At 44.0% G+C, this 22,116-nt stretch overlaps 1 protein-coding gene across 1 annotated transcript in view; it reads right to left on the bottom strand.

The window, feature by feature from the left end:
• Positions 1-22,116, bottom strand: part of CFAP299 (cilia and flagella associated protein 299) — an 887,436-nt gene that overhangs the window by 130,949 nt on the left and 734,371 nt on the right. The window contains exon 4 of the mRNA XM_073543005.1: positions 20,347-20,489. Within this exon, the coding sequence (XP_073399106.1) occupies positions 20,347-20,489 (143 nt within the window). The remainder of the gene's footprint in view (positions 1-20,346; positions 20,490-22,116) is intronic.

A 22,116-nucleotide genomic window follows, 5' to 3' on the forward strand; every position in this document is an offset into this window, starting at 1 on the left:
TTCATGTGCCCCAGGCGAAAGAGTGTCAGTGGGCCCATTTAACACATATGATACCACAATTCATGATGCTCAGATATGGCAGAGAAATATTGGTATAGAGCAATGACAAATACTTCACTTCTTACATTACATGACTGATATCTATTTTAAATTCTATAATAGCTCAAAAACTGGGCAGTATATTCCTACATACAATATTATGGCCACCACATAGTGCGCTATACAGAATAATGAGCCCCATATATTTCTCCATACTGAATAATTGGTCCCGTATAATGTTCCATACAGTATATGATGAACGCCACATAATGCTACAGTATATGATGGTCCCCATATAATGTGCCATACAGTATAGGACAGTCACCATAGAGTGGAATGAGCCCCAAATCTTGCTCCATACAGTATAATGAGTCGCATATAAAGCTCCATAGAGTATATGATGGGTCCCATATATTGCTCCATACAGAATGGGCTCCATATAATGTTCCATACAGAATAGGCCTCATATGTGCTCCATATAATGCTCCATACCCTATATGATGCCCCATAAATAATGAACCCCATATGATGCTCCAGTATATGATGGGCCCCGTGGATGATGCTCCATTGTATGATGGCCCCATATGATGCTCTAGTATATGATGGGCCCCATATGATGCTCTAGTATATGATGGGCCCCATATGATGCTCCAGTGTATGATGGGCCTATACACTGTGTGCACAATTATAAGGCAAACGATTATTTTGATCACATCATCCTTTTTATACATGTTGTCCTACTCCAAGCTGTATAGGCTTGAAAGCCAACTGCCAATTATGTAAATAAGGTTATTTGCATCTTTGTAATGAGGAGGGGGTGTGGTCTAATGACATAAACACCCTATATAAGGTGTGCTTAATTATTAGGTAACTTCCTTTCCTTTGGCAAAATGGGTCAGAAGAGAGATTTGACAGACTCTGAAAAGTCAAAAATTGTGCGATGTCTTGCAGAGGGATGCAACAGTCTTGAAATTGCCAAACTTTTGAAACGTGATCACTGAACAATCAAGCGTTTCATGGCAAATAGCTAACAGGGTCGCAAGAAGCGTGTTGATAAAAAAAGGCTCAAAATAACTGCCCATGAATTGAGGAAAATAAAGCGTGAAGCTGTCAAGATGCCATTTGACGCCAGTTTTGCCATATTTCAGAGCTGCAACGTTACTGGAGAATCAAAAAGCACAAGGTGTGAAATACTCAGGGACATGGCCAAGGTAAGGAAGGCTGGAAAATGACCACCTATGAACAAGAAACATAAGATAGAACATCAAGACTGGGCCAAGAAATATGTTAAGACAGATTTTTGTAAGGTTTTATGGACTGATGAAATGAGAGTGACTCTTGATTGGCCAGATGGATGGGCCCGAGGCTGGATCAGTAAAGGCCAGAGATCTCCACTCTGACTCAGACGCCAGCAAGGTGGAGGTGGGGTACTGGTATGGGCTGGTATCATCAAAGATGAACTTGTGGGACCATTTCGGGTTGAGGATGGAGTGAAGCTCAACTCCCAGACCTACTGGCAGTTTCTGGAAAACACCTTCTTCAAGCAGTGTTACAGGAAGAAGTCGGTATCATTCAAGAAAAACATGATTTTCATGCAGGACAATGCTCCATCACATGCATCCAAATACTCCACAGTGTGACTGGCCAGTAAAGGTCTAAAAGAAGAAAAAATAATGACATTGCCCCCTTGTTGCAATGATCTGAACCCCATAGCGAACCTGTGGTCCCTCATAAAATGTGAGATCTACAGGGAGTCAAAACATTACTCCTCTCAGAACAGTGTCAGGGAGGCTCTGTTGGTGGCTGATGCACACAATGTTGATCGTAAACAGATGAAGCAACTGACAGAATCTATGGATGGAAGGCTTTTGAGTCTCATCGTAAAGAAAGCTGGCTATATTGGTCCCTTTTTTTGGTTTTGAATGTCAGAAATGTTTATTTCTAAATTTTGCGTTGTTATATTGGTTTACCTGGTGAAAACAAACAAGTGAGATGGGTATATATTTGGTTTTTACTAAGTTGCCTAATAATTATGCACAGTAATAGTTACCTGCACAAGCAGATATCCTCCTAAGATAGCCAAATCTAAAAAAAAAAACCCACTCCAACTTCCAAAAATATGAAGCTTTGAAATTTATGAGTCTTTTCGGTTGATTGACAACATAGTTGTTGTTCAATAATAAAAAGAATTCTCTCAAATACAAATTGCCTAATAATAATTATGCAAACAGTGTATAATGCTCCATATATAATGGGCCCCATTTATAATGGTCCAGTGTATGATGGGCACCATGGATGATGCTCCAGTGTACGATGGGCCCCATTTATAATGCTCCAGTGTATGATGGGCCCATATAATTCTCCATATGTAATGGGCCCCATACGATGCTCCAGTGTATAATGGACACTATCTATGATGCGCAAGTGTATGATGGGCACCATATATAATTCTCCAGTGTATAATGCTCCCCATATATTGCTCCAAACATTAAAAAAATGAAATACCTCTCCTCGCTGGGCACTGCTCTACTCTAGATTCCTCAGCGTCACCATCTTCCAGCTCTGTGCACTTGGACTGTTCAGGCAGAGGGCATACAGATGTGACGTCATCGTGCTCTCTGACCTGAATGTCACTGTCAGGAAACGTGAAAGAGGTCACAGCGGTGGAGCAGGGAGAGGTAAGTATTGCAAGTGCTGGTGCCCTGAGCAAGCAGGGGGGCCCACTCGTGGGCGACGGCCCTGGCACAGGGCCCCTCATAGTACGACGGTGTCTGTAACGGTGACTGTACACCCCCCCACCGTCAGAGCCTACTGTGAGGGACCCTGTGCCAGTGCATTCACACACGAGTGGGCACCCCCTTACCCGGGTGCGCCAGGTTATGACGTCGGCCCTGGGGGGGGACAGCCCAGTTAGGGAGGTGGAAAAACTGGCATATGTTGAGGTGTAGGCTGGACGTTCAGCAGCTGCAAATGGAGGAATTGGAGAAGTAGGAGGAAGAGGAGGACAAAGCGAGCCATTTTGCTGGCAACCTATGTGTCATCAGGGGAAGGTGGAACAAAATCCTTTGAAACCCATGCATGGTTTATTTTAAAGATCATCAACAGTTTGGGTCGACAGCCGGGTCCTTCTTTCTGTCAGGATTGCTCCAGCAGCACTGAAGACTCTTTCCGATAGCACACTACCAGCAGGGCAAGCGAGCTCCTGTAAGGCATATTGTGCCAAGTCAGGCCAGGTGTCCAGTTTACAGGCCCAGTAGTCAAAGGGAAATGAACTGTGAGGGAGAACATCGATAGGGGAGGAGAGGTAATTTTGAACCATAGATGACAACTGCTGTCTCCTGTCTGTTGCAATTGATTCAGTATTATCAGTCGTGTGAGCGGTCCTCGAGGGCAGGGATGGCTTTTCTAGAAAAGAAGTGCCGACTGGGTAGGTCATAGTGTGGGACAGCGTAGGCCATGAGCTCTCTGGAACGCTGTGCTTTCAACCAAACGGAAGGGCATCATCTCTAATGAGGTCAGTTTGGCAATGTAGGCATTCAAAGCCAGTGTACGCGGATAACAGGATGAGTACTTTCTTGTCCTACTCAGAGTGTCTGCTAGGGTGAGCTGGACTTGAGAGCTGCATATGGGGGAACTAGTGGTGGACCTGATGGACTGAGAGGGGGTTGGTGATGGTGATGGTGGTGGTGCTGGTGGTGATGGACTAGATTCAGTCTTTCGTTGCAAAAACATTGTGATTCCCTGACTGCTTTGGCCTTGCGACGACACCTCAACATTTCTTGCTGGTGGTGTGCTTACCAGTTGGCTTAAAGTGAGGGGAGCATTGCTGGCTACCTTCAGTCAGAGCAGGTGCACATGTGCTACCTGAGGTTTTGTAGTCCGTCCATGCTTGCAAGTGCATGGTGATTAAATGTCTAAGCACGCAACTGGTATTCAAATTACCCTTGGCTAAAGGTCCTTCTGCACTTCTTACAGATAACCTTTGCATCAATAGGCTTTTGGTCAAAAAAGTGCCACACTGCACTCTTCCCACTATGGTATAAATTTTCAGGGCTTGCACGCTGTGCTAATTTGACCATCTGGGCAAGCTGTCCTGCAACTCTTTTTGTTTTTTTACCACGTTTTTGGACAGCTACGGGCTTGCCAGATAACAGCTGCTGCGATGTCGATGCCAGCTGCGGATCCTTCACCTCTTCTGAGCTATTGCCAATGGCACCCTCTTCCCCCAATGGATGCCAATCCGTGTCAACAACTGGGTCATCCATCACCTCCTCTTCAATTTCAGCTGCACCTTCCTCTGCGTCACCGTGTAAGGTGGTATAGTATGTGAGAAGGGGCACCTGAGTTTCATCAGGGTCAGATTCTGGCTCAGTAGACTGTGAGGGCAATGTAGAGCACAGGTACCAGCAGAATCATCTAGCAGTGGCTGTGCATCAGTGCACTCCATGTCAGATTCATCTTTGACTGGGGAATTCAGGATTTGACTTGGTAACCCAGGCATGGTATGTGAAAAGAGCTCCATGGAGTAATCAGAAGTGTGACCTGCCGCATCCTTCTCTTTTGGTGGGGGTGAAGGACACAAGGAAAGGTGTTGTTCCTGACCAGAAGCTTGCACTGATGACTCGGTGCTTGCATTTTTGGACACTTCAGAAGAGGAGGCGATAGAGCTGGAGGCTCTTTCTGCAATGTAAGCCAAAACCTGTTACTGATGCTCTGGCTTTAAAAGCGGTTTACCTACTCCCAGAAAAGGGAACCTTCCAGGCCTTCTTGAGCCAGATGATGACGTAGGATCAACACCTCCTGCCTTAGCTGCTGTCGTGCTTTTGGCATAACCAGCAGATGCACAAGCACCACCATCAGTACCAGCTGCCCCCCCGCTCACATCCACGGCCTCTTCCACCAAACTTCCTCATGTTTGGGAAAATGTACCAAAAATACCAGCAGATATATGGTACTGTATGAGGAGCGTACAGCTGTATACAGTGTAGTGGAAAATTTAAATGTCGGTATTTATTTCCATAGTCACACACAGATGCTCTCCCAGTATGTATTTGACCGTAATCCAAACAGCAGATATACGGTACTGTATCAGAAACGTACAGCTGTATAAAGTGTAGGGGAAAATTTAAATCTCCTTTTATATATTCCCTTAGTCATACACAAACGCTCTCCCTGTATGTATTTGACCATAATCCAAACAGCAGATATACGGTGTTGTATCAGAAACGTACAGCAGTATACAGTGTAGGGGAAAATTTAAATCTTTTATATATTTCCTTAGTCACACACAGACGCTGTCTCAGTATGGATTTGACCATGATCCAAACAACAGATATACGGTACTGTATCAGAAACGAACAGCTGTATACGGTATAGGGGAAAATTTAAATCTCGGTATTTATTTTCGTCGTTACACACAGACGCTCTCCCAGTATGTATTTGACCGTAATCCAAACAGCAGATATACGGTACTGTATCAGAAACGTACAGCAGTATACAGTGTAGGGAAAAATTTAAATCTCCTTTTATATATTCCCTTAGTCACACACAGACGCTGTCTCAGTATGGATTTGACCGTAATCCAAACAGCAGATATACGGTACTGTATCAGAAGCGAACAGCTGAATACAGTGTAGGGGAAAATTTAAATCTCCGTAAATTTATTTCGGAGTCACACACAGATAGTCAGCATGTATTTGTCCGTGATACCCGCCGGTACACGGTAGTGTGTGAGGAGCGTACAAATCTATACGGTGTGGGAAAAAATGAACACTCAGTAACTGTGCATAAAAGAATAAAAGTATGAGTGCTGTGTAAAAAGCAGTCTGCACAGCAGTGTGCACACAGCAATGCAGCTAACAGGCAGCCTAATAACCAGCGCTGCTGCACACAAGAAAATCCTCACCTGTCACTGCACACTAACTGTACAGCACAATTGCTATCAGCAGAAGCACAGATTCTTTTTTCTTTCCTGCCTATCTTTTGTCTTTCCTGCCTAACACTCTCCCTATTGAGAAACAGCAGCAGCAACCTCTCCCTATGCTAAGATTGGCAGAAGTAAAATGCAACAAGACTAGAGTTGAGCGAATATCTTCGGTTCCCCGCTTATTCGATAAGCTATAGTGTTACCGAATAAGCTAAGACTTCCTGGATCGTGCCGGCTGATCAGTTGATCGCCGCCGCAGCTGCATGTGTTGCGGCTGTGTCACAATCACAGCACATGTATGGAGAACCCAGCACACAGCCATGCATGTGCTGTGACTGTGACACAGCTGCGACAGATACAGCTGTGACGGCGATCAGCTTGCCGTATAAGCGGGGAACTGAAGATATTCGCTCAACTCTAATCCAGACCACTAAATGTGAACAAGCCTTTTAGGCAACTGTCACCCATGGAGTTTTGTAGTCTGCTGATTTTGAGCTCATTCAGAAGTCGGTGATTTTTCTCATATACTCAAAAAATGATTCTGGTTTCATCAGTGTTTTTGATTAGAGTGTCACTGGTTTGGTTAAAATGTCCGTTTTTACCAATAGAGTATGGTCAAACTTTTATCAGGTTTTCCAGGATGAAATAAAAAAAGACTCTTCTATCAAACAAATGTGCTGGCATCCAAATGCTGTTCTACTTTTGCACGGATCCATAGACTTGCCCGGAGAGAGTTTGATTTGACACTTGGATCAATATTGGACAAATCTCTGTGACTTTGTGTGGGCCAAGGAAAAATATCGGACACGTGAACAGCCCCATAAACTCATCTTGGTACAAGTGCAAGAAAAATTGAAGGAGTCCTTAGACCATATGAACACAAGACTAAGGCGAACAACCAAAAAGGTAAAGTGTGACGTGTAAATCTGGTTACTAGCAGCCATTTCTATCACAATGTTCAGCCACTTGTGTATCACTGTAGAAGGGTTAGCTGACTGCGTCTAGAAATACTGCTTCAAAAAGAAAAAAAATTACATCCTTCAGGTAGAAAAAATATATAGGTCTATGAAACATTCACCTGTTTTGTTAATATTTTACCTATTTTACTGCTCTTCCCCCAAAGTCTCTCTTTGAGAACCATTATTTTTGAACTGCTTGCATTATACAGGCTATTGACTTTAATGCTCCGGATGACATACTTGCGCATGCAGCAAGCCTTGGTACACATATGCTCTGGTTTTTGTACTCTTACCTTATTTCCTTAAAACATAATACATCTGGAATGTGATCTAAATCTAGTTAAAATCTCTTGTCCATAATAAAACAGCTCAAGATAGCTGAAAATACTGCGGGTTGCATAGCTGAGGTTCAGCGAGCGCAGCCAATACTGTATTTAAATCCTTTAAAACCACAACCACAATTAAAGACCACCTTAACTTTGGCTAAAGCCCCTGGTCACTGCATATCTTGGCAATGCAAATAAGTAAGGGGTTCAATAACTACAAAGGATTTCATTTGCTGTAATATGGATTCATCTGAGTACGTTAACATTGCAGAGACATAACATCTGTGATGGCTAAAGTTACATATACTCACAGAAATATGAATTTGTAGAATAATAAGTAATGGCTGACTAGGCGACAAGAAAATATTACTACCGGTAAAATGTTATTTTCCAAATATATACAGGTATATAGGGGGACATTTACTAAAACTGGGGTTCCATATGACAATCTTAATCAAAAGCCCCCTGGAGTATAATGCAACAAATTCATTAATACATGTTTCGTATGTTTTTCTGCTATGACCTTACAAAGATTTGCACTATAATTAATGCCAATTTCTGGCGTAAAATATAGTAAATTTGTCGCAGGAGGCCACATTCTCATCTGATAAACTATCTTGCCCATTTTCAGATGAACCAAAGATCATAGAAGTATATTTATACATTCACAACCCTACTTATGAAGCATACTGTACTTAAAAGGGTTGCCCCTTTACAGAAATGTTTCTTTTATAGGTTGCCATAGCTATAAAAAAAACAAAAGTGCCTTTCTCGTGCCCATGCTACTTCCCCAATCTGTTTGTTTGCAGGACTGACGTCACATCAACAGCACTGCAGCCAATCAGTGAGCTCAGAGGCTCTAAATTGCTTGTGCCATCTGCCCGGGGTAAGCTGTTGAGCTCACAGATTTGCTGCAGCATGATGATAGTGTTGCAGCCAAAAACCAGAGACCTGGAGAGTAGCAGAGAGCCAGTGTTGTACCCAAGGAAGGTACGTAATATTTGGTTTGCTTTTCACAGCATGAAAGAAAGTTTTCCAAAAGGAGAACCCATTTAAGTCAATGAACTAACATGAGAACATGAATCCTAATGCTATAAAATGTCTATTGACTGTAGAAATGATCAGATAACCCAGATAAACTCTCACGGTGCTAGTGAGGATCTCACCGAGGTCACAGCAGTTCAGCCCGGCAGGGTACGCAGTCTCAGTGAAAGGAGGTAACCTGGATGACGTCACCACCGGTCACTGAGACTGCACTCGCAGCAGTTCAGTCACCAGTGGTTCTCAGCCTGGATGGGCGCATCTTCGCACCGGCCAAGTTGAAAACTGTTTTTCCCCAAGACATGGATTACGGCGTGGGACAGAACGACTGACAGGTGAGGGATATTGTTGTTTTTTTTAATTTTAGTTTTATTACAGGAGAACGGCTTTGGTGGAATTAGGCGTTAGGTGAGTATAACTGTTTGTTATTTTTAAATAAAAAAGTAAGTGTGTTTTGTTTTATTTCTAATAAAGGACTTTATTCTGGCTGTGTCTTTATTTACCATATAACTATAGGATTAGTAATGGACAAGTGTCTCATAGACGCCTCTCCTTTACTAAGCCATGTGCTTGATGTCACCTGACAATACAAAGGTGACATCAACCTCACAAATATTAACCCCCACTTGCCACCACTACAAAGCAAGTGGGAAGAATCGGGCAAAGCACCAGAGTTGGAGCATCTAATAGATGTGTCTTTTCTGGGCAGCTGCGGGCTGCAATTTTTAGGCTGGGGACAATATCCATGCCCCCTTACCAGCCTGAGAATACCAGCCCCAGCTGTCTGCTTTAGCAAGGCTGGTTGTCAAAAATGGGGGGACCTCACATAATTAAAAAAAACAGCATGGGGACCCCTCTATTCTTGATAACCTGCCTTTTAAATTATTTATTTACAGCACAGGAGCTGGCTAATGAATACACCCATCAGCCGCTCCTGCTCTTGATGTTATTATCGGCAGCAGGTGTCGGATGCACATGACAGCGTGACAAACACCCAGTGTTCGTGCAGCCAAACCCAAACAGTAGGTATTAGGTACGGATGCTGAACTGTTCGAGTTTGCCCATCTCTAATACTGAGAGATTGCAGGGTATCAAGCTGGTCCAGGCAGTGAGTACTCGCTGTCCGGAGTAGGTAAGATGAACAAAGTGCAGCAGCGCAGCCCCGGCCGGTGGCATGCACTGAGGAATCACTGCCGGTTGACCCGAGCGGTAATGCACCACTAATAGATCATGGAGAGTGATGTCACTAAAGTCGGGCTGGTAAATCCAACGCGTTTCAAAAGCTGCGGCTTTCCTCATCATTCACTGATGAAGAAAGCCGCTGCTTTTGAAATGCAGTGAATATTGCTTCCTTACCATCCCGACTTTGTTTCAGGACTTTTGTGGTGCATTACTGCTCGGGTCAACAGGCAGTGATCCCTTGGTGAACTTCACGCATCTTCTATGCAGTCACTTAACAGCAGGTAAAAAACCTATATTTCCAAAGATTATTTTGGGAAACATATTTATATATTATGTGTGAATGACACCTGCAATACCAATCTACTGAGCAATTACTTGTGCAACTATCTACTAGGGACCTCATCTAATACTGGTCTCACCTTATACTATATGTGCACACCTTAATCTGCCTGAAGCACCATTTGGACTTCTTTAACATTTCTTCATTTAACCCCTTTCTGCCATGTGACGTACTATCCCGTCCATGTGCCCTGGGACTTAATTCCCAGGGACGGGATAGTACGTCACAGCGATCAGCGGTGTCCACGTGGTGAGCGCTGCTGATCGCGGCCGGGTGTCAGCTGATTATCACAGCTGACACCCGGCACAATGTGTCAGGGGCGGTCACGGACTGCCCCTGACACGTTAACCCCTTGCATACCACGATCAAACACGATCGCGGTGTATCGGGGTTTAAAGGGAAGCATCGGCAGGAGGGAGGGGGCTCCCTCCGCGCTTCCCTGAGCCCCCCATAGCAGCGCAATGTGCAGCGTTGCTGTGGGGGGCTCCATCCCTGCAGGTTCCTGAATCCAAGATGACGACGGGGACCTTCGGGGGCCTGCAGGGAGCTGGCTTCCTCAGTGCCTGCAAAGTGCAGGCACGAGGAAGCCTTGTGTAGTGCCTGTGACAGATCGCTGATCTGTCACAGTGATCTGTGATGTCACAGATCAGCGATCTGTCATATGACAGTTATGTCCCCCCTGGGACAATGTAATAAAGTTAAAAAAAAGTGTAAAAATAATTTTAAAAAAATCGCTAAATAAATAAAAAAAAAAAATATTCCCTAATAAATTCATTTTTTGGAAATAAAAAAAAACAAAACAATAAAAGTACACATATTTTGCATTGCCGCGTCCATAACAGCCCACCCTATAAAACTGTCCCATTAGTTAACCTCTTTAGTGAACCCCTTAAAAAATAAAATTAAAAAACGAAGCAAAAAATAATGATTTATTATCATACCGCCGATCAAAAAGTGCAATAACGCGCGATCAAAAAGACGCATATAAATATACATGGTACCGCTGAAAACGTCATCTTGTCCCACAAAAAACGAGCTGCTATACAGCATCATCAGCAAAAAATAAAGTTATAGCTCACAGAATAAAGCGATGCAAAAATAATAATTTTTTATATAAAATTGTTTTCATTGCATAAAAGCGTCAAAACATAAAAAAACGACATAAATGAGGTATCGCTGTAACCGTACTGACCCGGAGAATAAAACTGCTTTATCAATTTTCTCCGCAGGCGGAACGGTGTAAACGCACCCCCCAAAAGAAATTCATGAAACGCTGGTTTTTGTTCATTCTGCGTCCCAAAAATCGAAATAAAAAGCGATCAAAAGATGTCACGTGCCCGAAAATGATAACAATAAAAACGTCAACTCGTCCCACAAAAAATAAGACCTCACATGACTCGGTGGGTCAAAATATGGAAAAATTATAGCTCTCAATATGTGGTGATGCAAAAACTATTTTTACAATAAAAAGCGTCTTTTAGCGTATGACAGCTGCCAAACATAAAAACCCGCCATAAATAGTAAATCAAACCCCCTTAGTTAGGGAAAAATAATAAAATTGAAAGAAAATGTATTTATTTCCATTTTCCCATTAGGGTTAGGGCTAGAGTTAGGGCTGAGTTTAGGGTTAGGGGTGTGTTGGGGTTAGGGTTGGAGTTATAATTGGGGGGGTTTCCACTGTTTGGGCACATCAGGTGCTCTCCAAATGCAACATGGCATCTGATCTCAATTCTGCGTTGAAAAAGTCAAATGGTGCTCCTTCCCTTCCAAGCTCTGCCATGCGCCCAAACAGTGTTTTACCCCCACATATAGGGTATCAGTCTACTCAGGACAAATTGCAAAACAACTTTTGGGGTCCAATTTCTCCTGTTACCCTTAGGAGAATAAAAAATTGCTGGCAAAAATATCATTTTTGTGGAAAAAAAATGATTTTTTTATTTTCACACCCAGGCGTTATAAAATTCTGTGAAGCACTTGGGGGTTCAAAGTGCTCACCACTAGAGTTGAGTGAAACGGGTCGGTCAATTTCAAAAGTCGCTGACTTTCGGAAAAGTCAAGTTTCATGAAATGAACCACGACCATAGCGTGAGGTCGGCCACGAGGTCGGCGACCATGGCGCCAAAGTCGCGTTTCAAATGATGCTTCAGCGCCCTTTTTCAGCCAATGATGGAGGACGCACACTGTAGGCAACGTGATGACATAGGCAGCGGTCATCACCATCTTTGAGAAGGGCATGCAAGTGATTGGCTTGCTTTGTGTGGCATCACAGGGGCTATAAAAGGGTGTGCACGCCGACCGCCATCTTACTTCTGCTGATCTCAGAATAGGGAGAGCTGCTGCTGCTGCTGATTCTGTAGGGAGAGCGTTAGGCAGGGAAGAAGATTCAAAAAACTGCATCTGCTGCTAGCGATTTTGCCTGTACAACACACCAGTTAGTGTGCAGTGCAAGGGGAGGCTATACTTTGGTGCATCAGCTCTGTTGGTTATTAGGCTGCCTTATAAAGCTCCCTGATAGCTGCATTGCTGTTTGCACACTGCTGTGCAAACTGCTTTTTTAAAAGCAAAAATACTTTTCATCCTCTTTTTTGCCCAGTTATCAAGCGTTCATTTTTCCACACTTTTGTGTGCAGCAGTCCTGCTTATTAGGCTGCCTGCTGCCATACTTGGGACTGAGAGCATCATTGTCAGCTTGCTAAAATCTCTTGGGAGATTCAAATTCTCCCCAGTCCTATTTAGACATTTTATACACCATCCAATTTCAGCCTGTTATATTGAGGTGTAATCTACACTGGGCCTGAGATATTAGTTCAGTGTCCTCAAGTCTGTAGGGAGATTCAAATTCTCCCCAATACTATATACACCTTGTACCTTGTTTTACAGTACCATATTGCTGGTGGTATTTTGGGTGCATTTTCCCAAAAATGAGGAACAAGTTTTGGCTTACACTGCTGACACAGCCTCCAGCTCTATCGCATCCTCTTCTGAACTTTCAAAAAAATAAAAGCACTAAGTCGTCAATGGAGGCTCATGGTCAGGAAACACACCTTTCCTTGTGTCCTTCACCCCTACCAAAAGTAAAGGATGTGGCAGGCCACACTACAGATTACTCCATGGAGCTCTTTTCACATACCATGCCTGGGTTAGCAAGTCAAATCGTGAATTAACCAGTCCAAGAAGAATCGGACATGGAATGCACTGATGCACAGCCACTGCTAGATTTATCTGCTGGTACATTCACTCAGAGCACTACATTGTCCTCGCAGTGTACTAAGCCAGAATCTGACCCTGATGAAACTCAGGTGCCCCTTCCCGCATACTATACCACCTTACATGGTGACACAGAGGAAGGTACACATGACATTGAAGAGGAGGTGATGGATGACCCAGTTGTTGACCCACATTGGCATCCATTGGGGGAAGAGGGTGCCACTGCCAATAGCTCAGAAGAGGAGGAGCAGCATCCGCAGCAGGCATCGACATCGCAACAGCTGTTATCTAGTAGGCCCGGAGCAGTCCAAAAATGGGTTACAAAAAACAAAAGAGTTGCAGGATAGCTAGGCCAGTCGGTCAAATTAGCACAGCGTGCAAGGCCTCAAAATGTCTTCCATAGTAGGAAGAGTGCACTGTGGCACTTTTTTGAACAAAATCCTAATGATCAGGCAAAGGTTATCTGTAAGAAGTGCGCAAAGACCTTTAGCCGAGGGAAAAATCTGAGAAATTTGAATACAAGTTGCATGCTTAGACATTTAACCACCATGCACTTGCAAGCGTGGACGGACTACCAAAACTCACATACCACATGTGCAACTGCTCCCAATGAAGGTAGTCAGCAACGCTACATCGCTTCCCCCACTGTAAGCCCACTGGTTAGCACACCACCAGCAGCAAATGTTGAGGTGTCGTTGCAAGGCCAAAGCAGTCAGGGAATCACAATGTTATTGCTATGAAAGACTGAATCAAGGCCATCAGAAAGAACACCAACTCCATCACCATCATCAACCCTCTCTCAGTCCGCCATGTCCACCACTAGTTCCACCATATGCAGCTCTCAAGTCGAGCTCACCCTACCAGAGACTATGAGTAGGACAAGAAAGTACTCATCCTCTCATCCGCGTACACTGGGTTTGAACGCCCACATTGCCAAACTAATCTTGTTAGAGATGATGCCCTACCGGTTGGTTGAAAGTGAAGCTTTCTGCGAACTTATGGCCTACGCAGTACCACGCTATGACCTACCCAGTCGGCACTTCTTTTCTTGCAAAGCCATCCCAGCCCTCCACCTTCATGTGAAAGAACGCATTGTCCATGCACTCAAGCAATCAGTGAGTGGAAAGGTGCACCTCACAACAGATGCATGGTCAAGTTGGCATGGCCAGGGCCGTTACGTGTCCATCACTGCGCACTGGGTTAATGTGGTGGATGCAGGGTCCACTGGGGACAGCGGCGTTGGGACAGTGCTGCCTAGCCCACGGTATAGGAAACAGTTGGCTGTAGGCATTCGACCCGCCTCCTCCTCCTCCAGAAGCGAAAGCTCGTCCACAGAGCGCAGTCGCACGAGCACTCCATCCGCAGCTGCCAGTGTTGCACACGAGGTGTCCCACTATCGAACAGCTAGTGGTAAGCGTCAGCAGGCTGTGTTGAAGATGATGTGTTTGGGTGACAACAGACACACCGCGGAGGTACTGGCTGACTACTTGCAGCAACAAACTGAGTCATGGCTGGGCATTCTACATCTTGAGGCAGGCAAGGTAGTTAATGATAACGGCCGGAATTTTGTGGTTGCCATAGCCCTTTCAAAACTCTGACACATACCTTGCCTGGCTCACACCTTGAGCCTAGTGGTGCAGTGCTTCTTCAATAATTATCCAGAGTTAACGGGCCTGCTCCAGAAGGTCCGAAGACTGTGCTTGCACATCTGCCGGTCACCCATACACTCCAGTCGTATGCAGAAGCTGCAGCGGTTGCTCCAACTTCCCAAGCACCGCCTAGTTATCGACGTTGCAACAAGGTGGAACTCCACCCTGCACATGGTTGAGAGGCTGTGCGAACAGAGGCAGGCTGTAATGCATTTGTAGGAGGATACACGGCCAGGCACTTTGAGGGAAGACATGGAGTTGTTGGGTGTGCAGTGGTCGAAGCTGAAAGACCTCTGTAAAGTCGTTCAGTGCTTTGAGGAATGCACACGACTGGTAAGCGCAGACAACGCCATCATAAGCATCCCACTTATGCGTCTGCTCATGCAAACTTTGACGCACATTAAGGAGCAGGCGTCTGCAGCCGAGGAAGAGGAGGAGGGAAGCCTTGATGACAGTCAGCCAATGTCTGCTCCGGGACCTCTCCTGGACAAGGTGGAGGAAGAAGAGGAAGAGGAGGATGATGATGGGGATGAAAATTTAGGGGAGGAGGATGCTTCTCGTTGGGCAAGAGAAAATGTTGGCGTGGCAAGGTCTGGTACAGGGTTTGTGCATGACTGGAGGGATGTGGATTTGCCAGAAAGTGCTCCTCCACCCAGCACTCGCAGTGCATCATTGACACCTGGAACATTGGCCCACATGTCAGATTATGCCTTGCAGATCCTAAAAAGGGACCCCCGCATTGCCAAAATGAACGATGACGACTACTGGTTGGCCAGCATCCTGGATCCATGCTATAAAGGCAAATTCCAAACCAACATGCCACAGGAGAACCTTGACCTAATATTGGCTAACAAACAAGCAACTCTGGTAAACCGTTTGTTTGAGGCATTCCCAGCACACAACAGCGGTGATGGTTCTCCAACGAGCCGTAGGGGGCAACATGGAAGAGGTGTTCATGGTGCACCCATCAGAAGTGGCGTTGGAGACAGGGGTTTCATGACCATGTTGTGGACTGATTTTTCAAGTCCCGCTCACACGACTGGTAATACTGCATCGATTGAAAGTGACTGGAGACAGCAGTTGTCAACTATGGTTACAAACTACTTCTCGTCCCATATCGATGTTCTCCCTCACAGGTCATTCCCCTTTGACTATTGGGCCTCTAAACTGGACGCCTGGCCTGAATTGGCACAATTTGCCTTACAGGAGCTCGCTTGCCCTGCTGCTTGTGTGCTATCGGAAAGAGTCTTCAGTGCTGCTGGCTCAATCCTGACAGAAAAAAGGACCCGTCTGTCGACCCAAAATGTTGATGATCTAACCTTCATTAAAATTAATCATGCATGGGTTTCAAAGGATTTTGTCCCACCTTCCCCTGATGACACATAGGTTGCCAGAAAAATGGCTCGCTTTTGTCCTCCTCTTCCTCGGACTTCTCCAATTCCTCCATTTGCAGCTGCTGAATGTCCAACATCAACATATGCCATTTTTTTAAACCTCCCTAACTGGGCTGCCTCCCCCCCACCATGGCCGGGGTCACCACCTAGCGCACTCAACCATGCGAGTGCCATTGCCCTGGACAGGTGGGTGGGCCGACTCTTGGGCGCCGGCACTGGCACAGGGTCCCTCATAGTGCAATTAAGTGTCAGACACACCGGCGTACTATGAGGGGCCCAGTGCCAGTACCTACGCCCACGAGTGGACCCCCCTTGCTTGGGCAGGGCCCCAGCATTTGCAATATTTACCTCTCCCTGCTCCTCCGCTGTGTAGTCTGGGCTATCAAATCCTTCCCTGGGACTGCCACTACAAATTTGGTGAACTGATAGAAGATGATGGTTAAGACGTAGCTATGCCCTGTCCTGCTGGCCGGGCTCTAGCTTCAGATGATCAATGGCTTCCATTTCTTATGGACGTCGACTCAATGAGATGCAGTGGTGGTTTATCATCAGCTTTCACAGTTTTCCTACTCACAGATGGGTGACATTCCTGCCCACATTTTTAAATGTGCCCTCTCATGCCAATCCAATTGAATTGCCTACAGCCTGTGGCTTCTGTCTTTTGCACTCCAAAGTTACCTGACAGATCATGATAGGCAGTGAGAACATGTCTACATCTCACCCTGTGATCAAAATTTGATGGAGATGAGTAACGGTGATGGGATCAACGGTACTGCGATACAGCAACCCTTTCTTCACAAAGAACTGTTTTCGCTGTCTCCACGCACAAAGTAATTGAGGGTCAGCATCGCCTCTGAGAATTCTCCAGGGAGTTTTTCCCATGATTAGTAATTCCTAAATTTCTGCAATCACTCGACTTTAAGTCTGTACTTTTATCCATCTCGTTTCCTCTTGCAGAGAGTCTGGACTGTCTTACGGAGACAGGAATATATATGAAGATTTAAAAATAACCCAACAGGGTATACTGGTGTACGCTTCAAAAACATTTCCTTTTTTCTACTTTTTAGATTGTTGTCTAATCCATACTGAGGCTGTGAGTGTCTTTGTCGGACTCCGGAAATAAACACGGAGATTTTAAATGTTTAAACTATGCTATATATACTTGTTATCCGGTGATACTGTACCCTTTCTCAACTTTCTGCAATCTTGTCGAATTCATACTGTGCCTGAGACCGTCTAAGTCTGCCTCCTGATTACAGATGAGTGGTGTTTGAGTGGAACTGTTGGCCAAGTTCAAATTTTAGCTGTTTTGGGTGGTGTTTTATCCATTCTTCGAACTACAACACTTTGATTAAAATTCGGCTGTTCGAGTTTCCATTCGAGAACGTTTTGCTAAACAAAAGCGTATTTTTTTTAATAATAGTTTTCAATGATAATAGACAGTTTTAGGGCATAGTAGCGGTGTCCATTATATGGGAACAATGACTCAGTATGGAGAAATATATGGGCCTCATTACTCTGTATGGCGCACTATGCGGTGGCCATAATACTGTATGGAGGAATATACTGTCTGTTTTTGGAGCTATTGGAGAATTTAAAATGGATATCAGTCATGTGATGTAAGAAGTGAAGTATTTTTCATTGTACTATACCGCTATTTCTCTGCCGCATCAGAGGATCATGAATTGTGGCATGTGTTAAAGGAGCCCAGTGGCACTCTTTGGCCCTGGGCCCACGAAAGTCTGGAGCCTGCACTACCCCTCCCCACAACTTTAGCCAAATAACCACCAGTTTTCAATGCCTAACTATTATTATAAAGTAAATTAAGGTTGACAAGCTTAAGGAATAAGAATTCATGTTTTTGGCATTAAAATGGGCACTCTAGGTGTGTTTCTTGTCCTCCACTCACTGCCGACTTCTCTTCTCCATTGACTTACATTGGGCTTCATGTTTCAGTCGGACTTCGACTTTTCACAATAATCGGCTGATTTCGTTCGACCCGACTTTCGTGAAACCCGGCTCGACCCGAAAAAAGGCAAAGTTGCTCATCTCTACTCACCACACATCTAGATAAGTTCCATGGGGGGTCTAGTTTCCTAAATGGGGTCACTTGTGGGGAGTTTCAATAGTTTAGGTACATCAGAGGCTCTCCAAAGGTACATGACACCCGCAGACCATTCCATCAAAGTCTACATTCCAAAACGTCACTACTTCCCTTCCGAGCCCCGACGTGTGCCCATACAGTAGTTTTCTCCCACATATGGGGTATCAGCGTACTCAGGACAAATTGGACAACAACTTTTGGGGTCCAATTTCTCCTGTTACCCTTGGGAAAATAAAAAAATGGGGACTAAAAGATCATGTTTGTTGAAAAAATACGATTTTTTTATTTTTACGCTCGGTCGTTATAAACTTCTGTGAAGCACTGGGGGGGTTCAAAGTGCTCACCACACATCTAGATAAGTTTCTTAGGGGGTCTAGTTTCCAAAATGGGGTCACTTGTGGGGGGTTTCCACTGTTTAGGTACATCAGGGGCTCTCCAAAAGCAACATGACACCCGCAGACCATTCCATCAAAGTCTGCATTCCAAAACGTCACTACTTCCCTTCCGAGCCCTGACGTGTGCACATACAGTAGTTTTCTCCCACATATGGGGTATCAGCATACTCAGGACAAATTGGAAAACAACTTTTGGGATCGATTTTCTCCTGGTACCCTTGGGAAAATAAAAAAAAATTGGTGACTAAAAGATCATGTTTGAGGAAAAAATATGATTTTTTTATTTTCACGCCCAGGCGTTATAAACTTCTGTGAAGCACTGAGGGGTTCAAAGTGCTCACCACACATCTAGATAAGTTCCTTGGGGGGTCTAGTTTCCAAAATGGTGTCATTTGTGGGGGGTTTTCACTGTTTTGGTACATCAGGGGCTTTCCAAACGCGACATGGTGTCCAATCTCAATTCCAGACAAAAACGTCAAATGGTGCTGCTTCCCTTCCAAGCTCTGCCATGCGCCCAAATAGTGGTTTACCCCCACACGTGGGGTATCAGCGTACTCAGGACAAATTGCACAATAACTTTTAGGGTCCTGTTACCCTTGGGAAAATAAAAATTGAGGGTGAAAAGATCATTTTTGTGGAAAAATTATGATTTTTTAAATGTACGGCTGAACGTTATAAACTTCTGTGAAGCCCTTGTGGGTTCAAAGTTCTCACCACATATATAGATAAGCTCCTTGGGGGGTCTAGTTTCCAAAATGGGGTCACTTGTGGGGGGTTTCCACTGTTTAGGTACATCAGGGGCTCTCCAAACGTGACATGGCGTCCGATCTGAATTTTGCATTGAAAAAGTCAAACGGCGCTCCTTCCCTTCTGAGCTCTGCCATGCGCCGAAACAGTGGTTCCCCCCCCACATATCAGGTATCAGCGTACTCAGGACAAACTGCACAATAACTTTTGCAGTCCAATTTCTTGGTAAGATTAAAAAAATTGAACCTGAAGTATTTTTTTTGTGAAAAAAAGTTAATTGTTCTTTTTTTTTTTTTTTTAAATATTCAAAAAATTCCTGTGACGCACCTGAAGGGTTAATAAACTTCTTCAATGTGATTTTGAGCACCTTAAGGGGTGCAGTTTTTAGAATGGTGTCACTTTTGGGTATTTTCTATCATATAGACCCCTCAAAGTGGCTTCAAATGTGATGTGGTCAGTAAAAATAAAATGGTGTTGCAAAAATGAGAAATCGCAGGTCAAATTTTAACCCTTATAACTTCCTAACAAAAAAAAATTTTGGTTCCAAAATTGTGCTGATGTAAAGTAAACATGTGGGAAATGTTACTTACTGAGTTTTTTGTGTGCCGTATCCCTGTGATTTAAGGGCATAAAAATTCAAATTTGGAAAATTGCAAAATTTTAAAAATTTTCGCCAAATTTCTGTTTTTTTCACAAATAAATGCAAGTTATTTGAATGAAATTTTACCACTAACATGAAGTACAATATGTCATGAGAAAACAATGTCAGAATCACCAGGATCCATGGAAGCGTTTCAGACTTATTACCTCATAAAGGGACAGTGGTCAGAATTGTAAAAATTGGCCGGGTCATGAACGTGCAAACCACCCTTGGGGGTTAATGACCATTATAATGACCATTGTTTTCTGATCACATCCTACATGCACCAATGAGGACAGTTTATAGGTCCTCTACTATACTCCTAGACTTCAGAATATGCATCTACTTAATCTAAAGCTTGTTAATATTTCTACATACTTGGTATAATAATTGGTACCTTAGGTCAGCAGGTCGTGGAAGGAGCTTTTTCTTGCCACTAAAATACACTTCAAAGTCTTCTGTCTTCAGCCGATGGGAATAATCGATATACCCAGACAACTCTTGTCCATGAGAATTTTTATCTCGTATGAAGATAATAGACTAAAAGAGAAAGTACAAAAATTATCTATAAAGAAAAAAGTGAAGATCATATATAAGGCTGTATTTTGAGAATATTATATATTTACAAGACATGCAGCAAATTGCACCATTTGATGACCGTGTCACTCACAAATTACAGTGGATGCAGAAAGTATTCAGACCCTTTTAAATTTTTCACTCTGTTTCATTGCAGTCATTTGGGAATTTCAAAAAAGTTCATTTTTTTCTCATTAATGTACACTCTGCACCCCATCTTAACTGAAAAAAAAAACAGAAATATCGAAATTTTTGCAAATTTATTAAAAAAGAAAAACTGAAATATCACATGGTCAAATGTATTATTCAGACCCTTTGCTCAGTATTGAGTAGAAGCACCCTTTTGAGCTAGTACAGCCATGAGTCTTCTTAGGAATGATGCAACAAGTTTTTCACACCTGGATTTGGGGATCCTCTGCCATTCTTCCTTGAAGATCCTCTCTAGCTCCATCAGGTTGGATGGTGAATGTTGGTGGACAGCCATTTTCAGGTCTCTCCAGAGATGCTCAATTGGGTTTAGGTCAGGGCTCTGGCTGGGCCCAGTCAAGAATGGTCACATTGTTCTGAAGCCAGTCCTTTGTTGTTATTTTAGCTATGTGCTTAGGGTTATTGTCTTGTTGGAAGGTGAACCTTCGGCCAAGTCTGAGGTCTAGAGCACTTTGGAAGAGGTTTTCATCCAGGATATCTCTGTACTTGGCCGCATTTATGTTTCCTTCAATTGCAACCAGTCATCCTGTCCCTGCAGCTGAAAAACACCCCCATAGCATGATGCTGCCACCACCATGTTTCACAATTGAGATTGTATTGGGCAGGTGATGAGCGTGCCTGGTTTTCTCAACACATACCGCTTAGAATTATAACCAAAAAGTTCTATCTTCATCTCATCAGACCAGAGAATCTTATTTCTCATAGTCTGGGAGTCCTTCATGTGTTTTTTAGCAAACTCTATGCGGACTTTCATATGTCTGGCACTAAGGAGAGGCTTCTGTCGGGCCTCTCTGCCTTAAAGACCCGACTCGTGGAAGGCTGCAGTGATAGTTGACTTTGCGGAACTTTCTCCCATCTCCCTACTGCATCTGTGGAGCTCAGCCACAGTGATCTTGGGGTTCTTATTTACCTCTCTCACCAAGGCTCTTCTCCCACGATTGCTCAGTTTGGCTGGACAGCCAGGTCTAGGAAGACTTCTGGTGGTCCCAAACTTCTTCCATTTAAGGATTATGCAGGCCACTGTGCTCTTAGGAACCTTGAGTACTGCAGAAATTTTTTGTAACCTTGGCCAGATCTGTGCCTTGCCACAATTCTGTCTCTGAACTCCTTGGCCAGTTCATTTGACCTCATGATTCTCATTTGGTTTGACATGCACTGTGAGCTGTGATGTCTTATACTCATATAGTCAGGTGTGTGCCTTTACAAATCAAGTCCTATCAGTTTAATTAAACACAGCTGGACTCCAATGAAGAAAAAGAACAATCTCAAGGAGGCTCACAATAAAATGGACAGCATGTGACTTAAATATTAGTGTCTGAGCAAAGGGTCTGAATACTTATGACCATGTGATAGTTCAGTTTTTCTTTTATAATAAATTTGCAAA

This window comes from Dendrobates tinctorius, unplaced genomic scaffold (genome assembly GCF_039654945.1).
Source record: "Dendrobates tinctorius isolate UK_male_01 unplaced genomic scaffold, ASM3965494v1 ptg000011l, whole genome shotgun sequence".
NCBI classification, from domain to species: domain Eukaryota; kingdom Metazoa; phylum Chordata; class Amphibia; order Anura; family Dendrobatidae; genus Dendrobates; species Dendrobates tinctorius.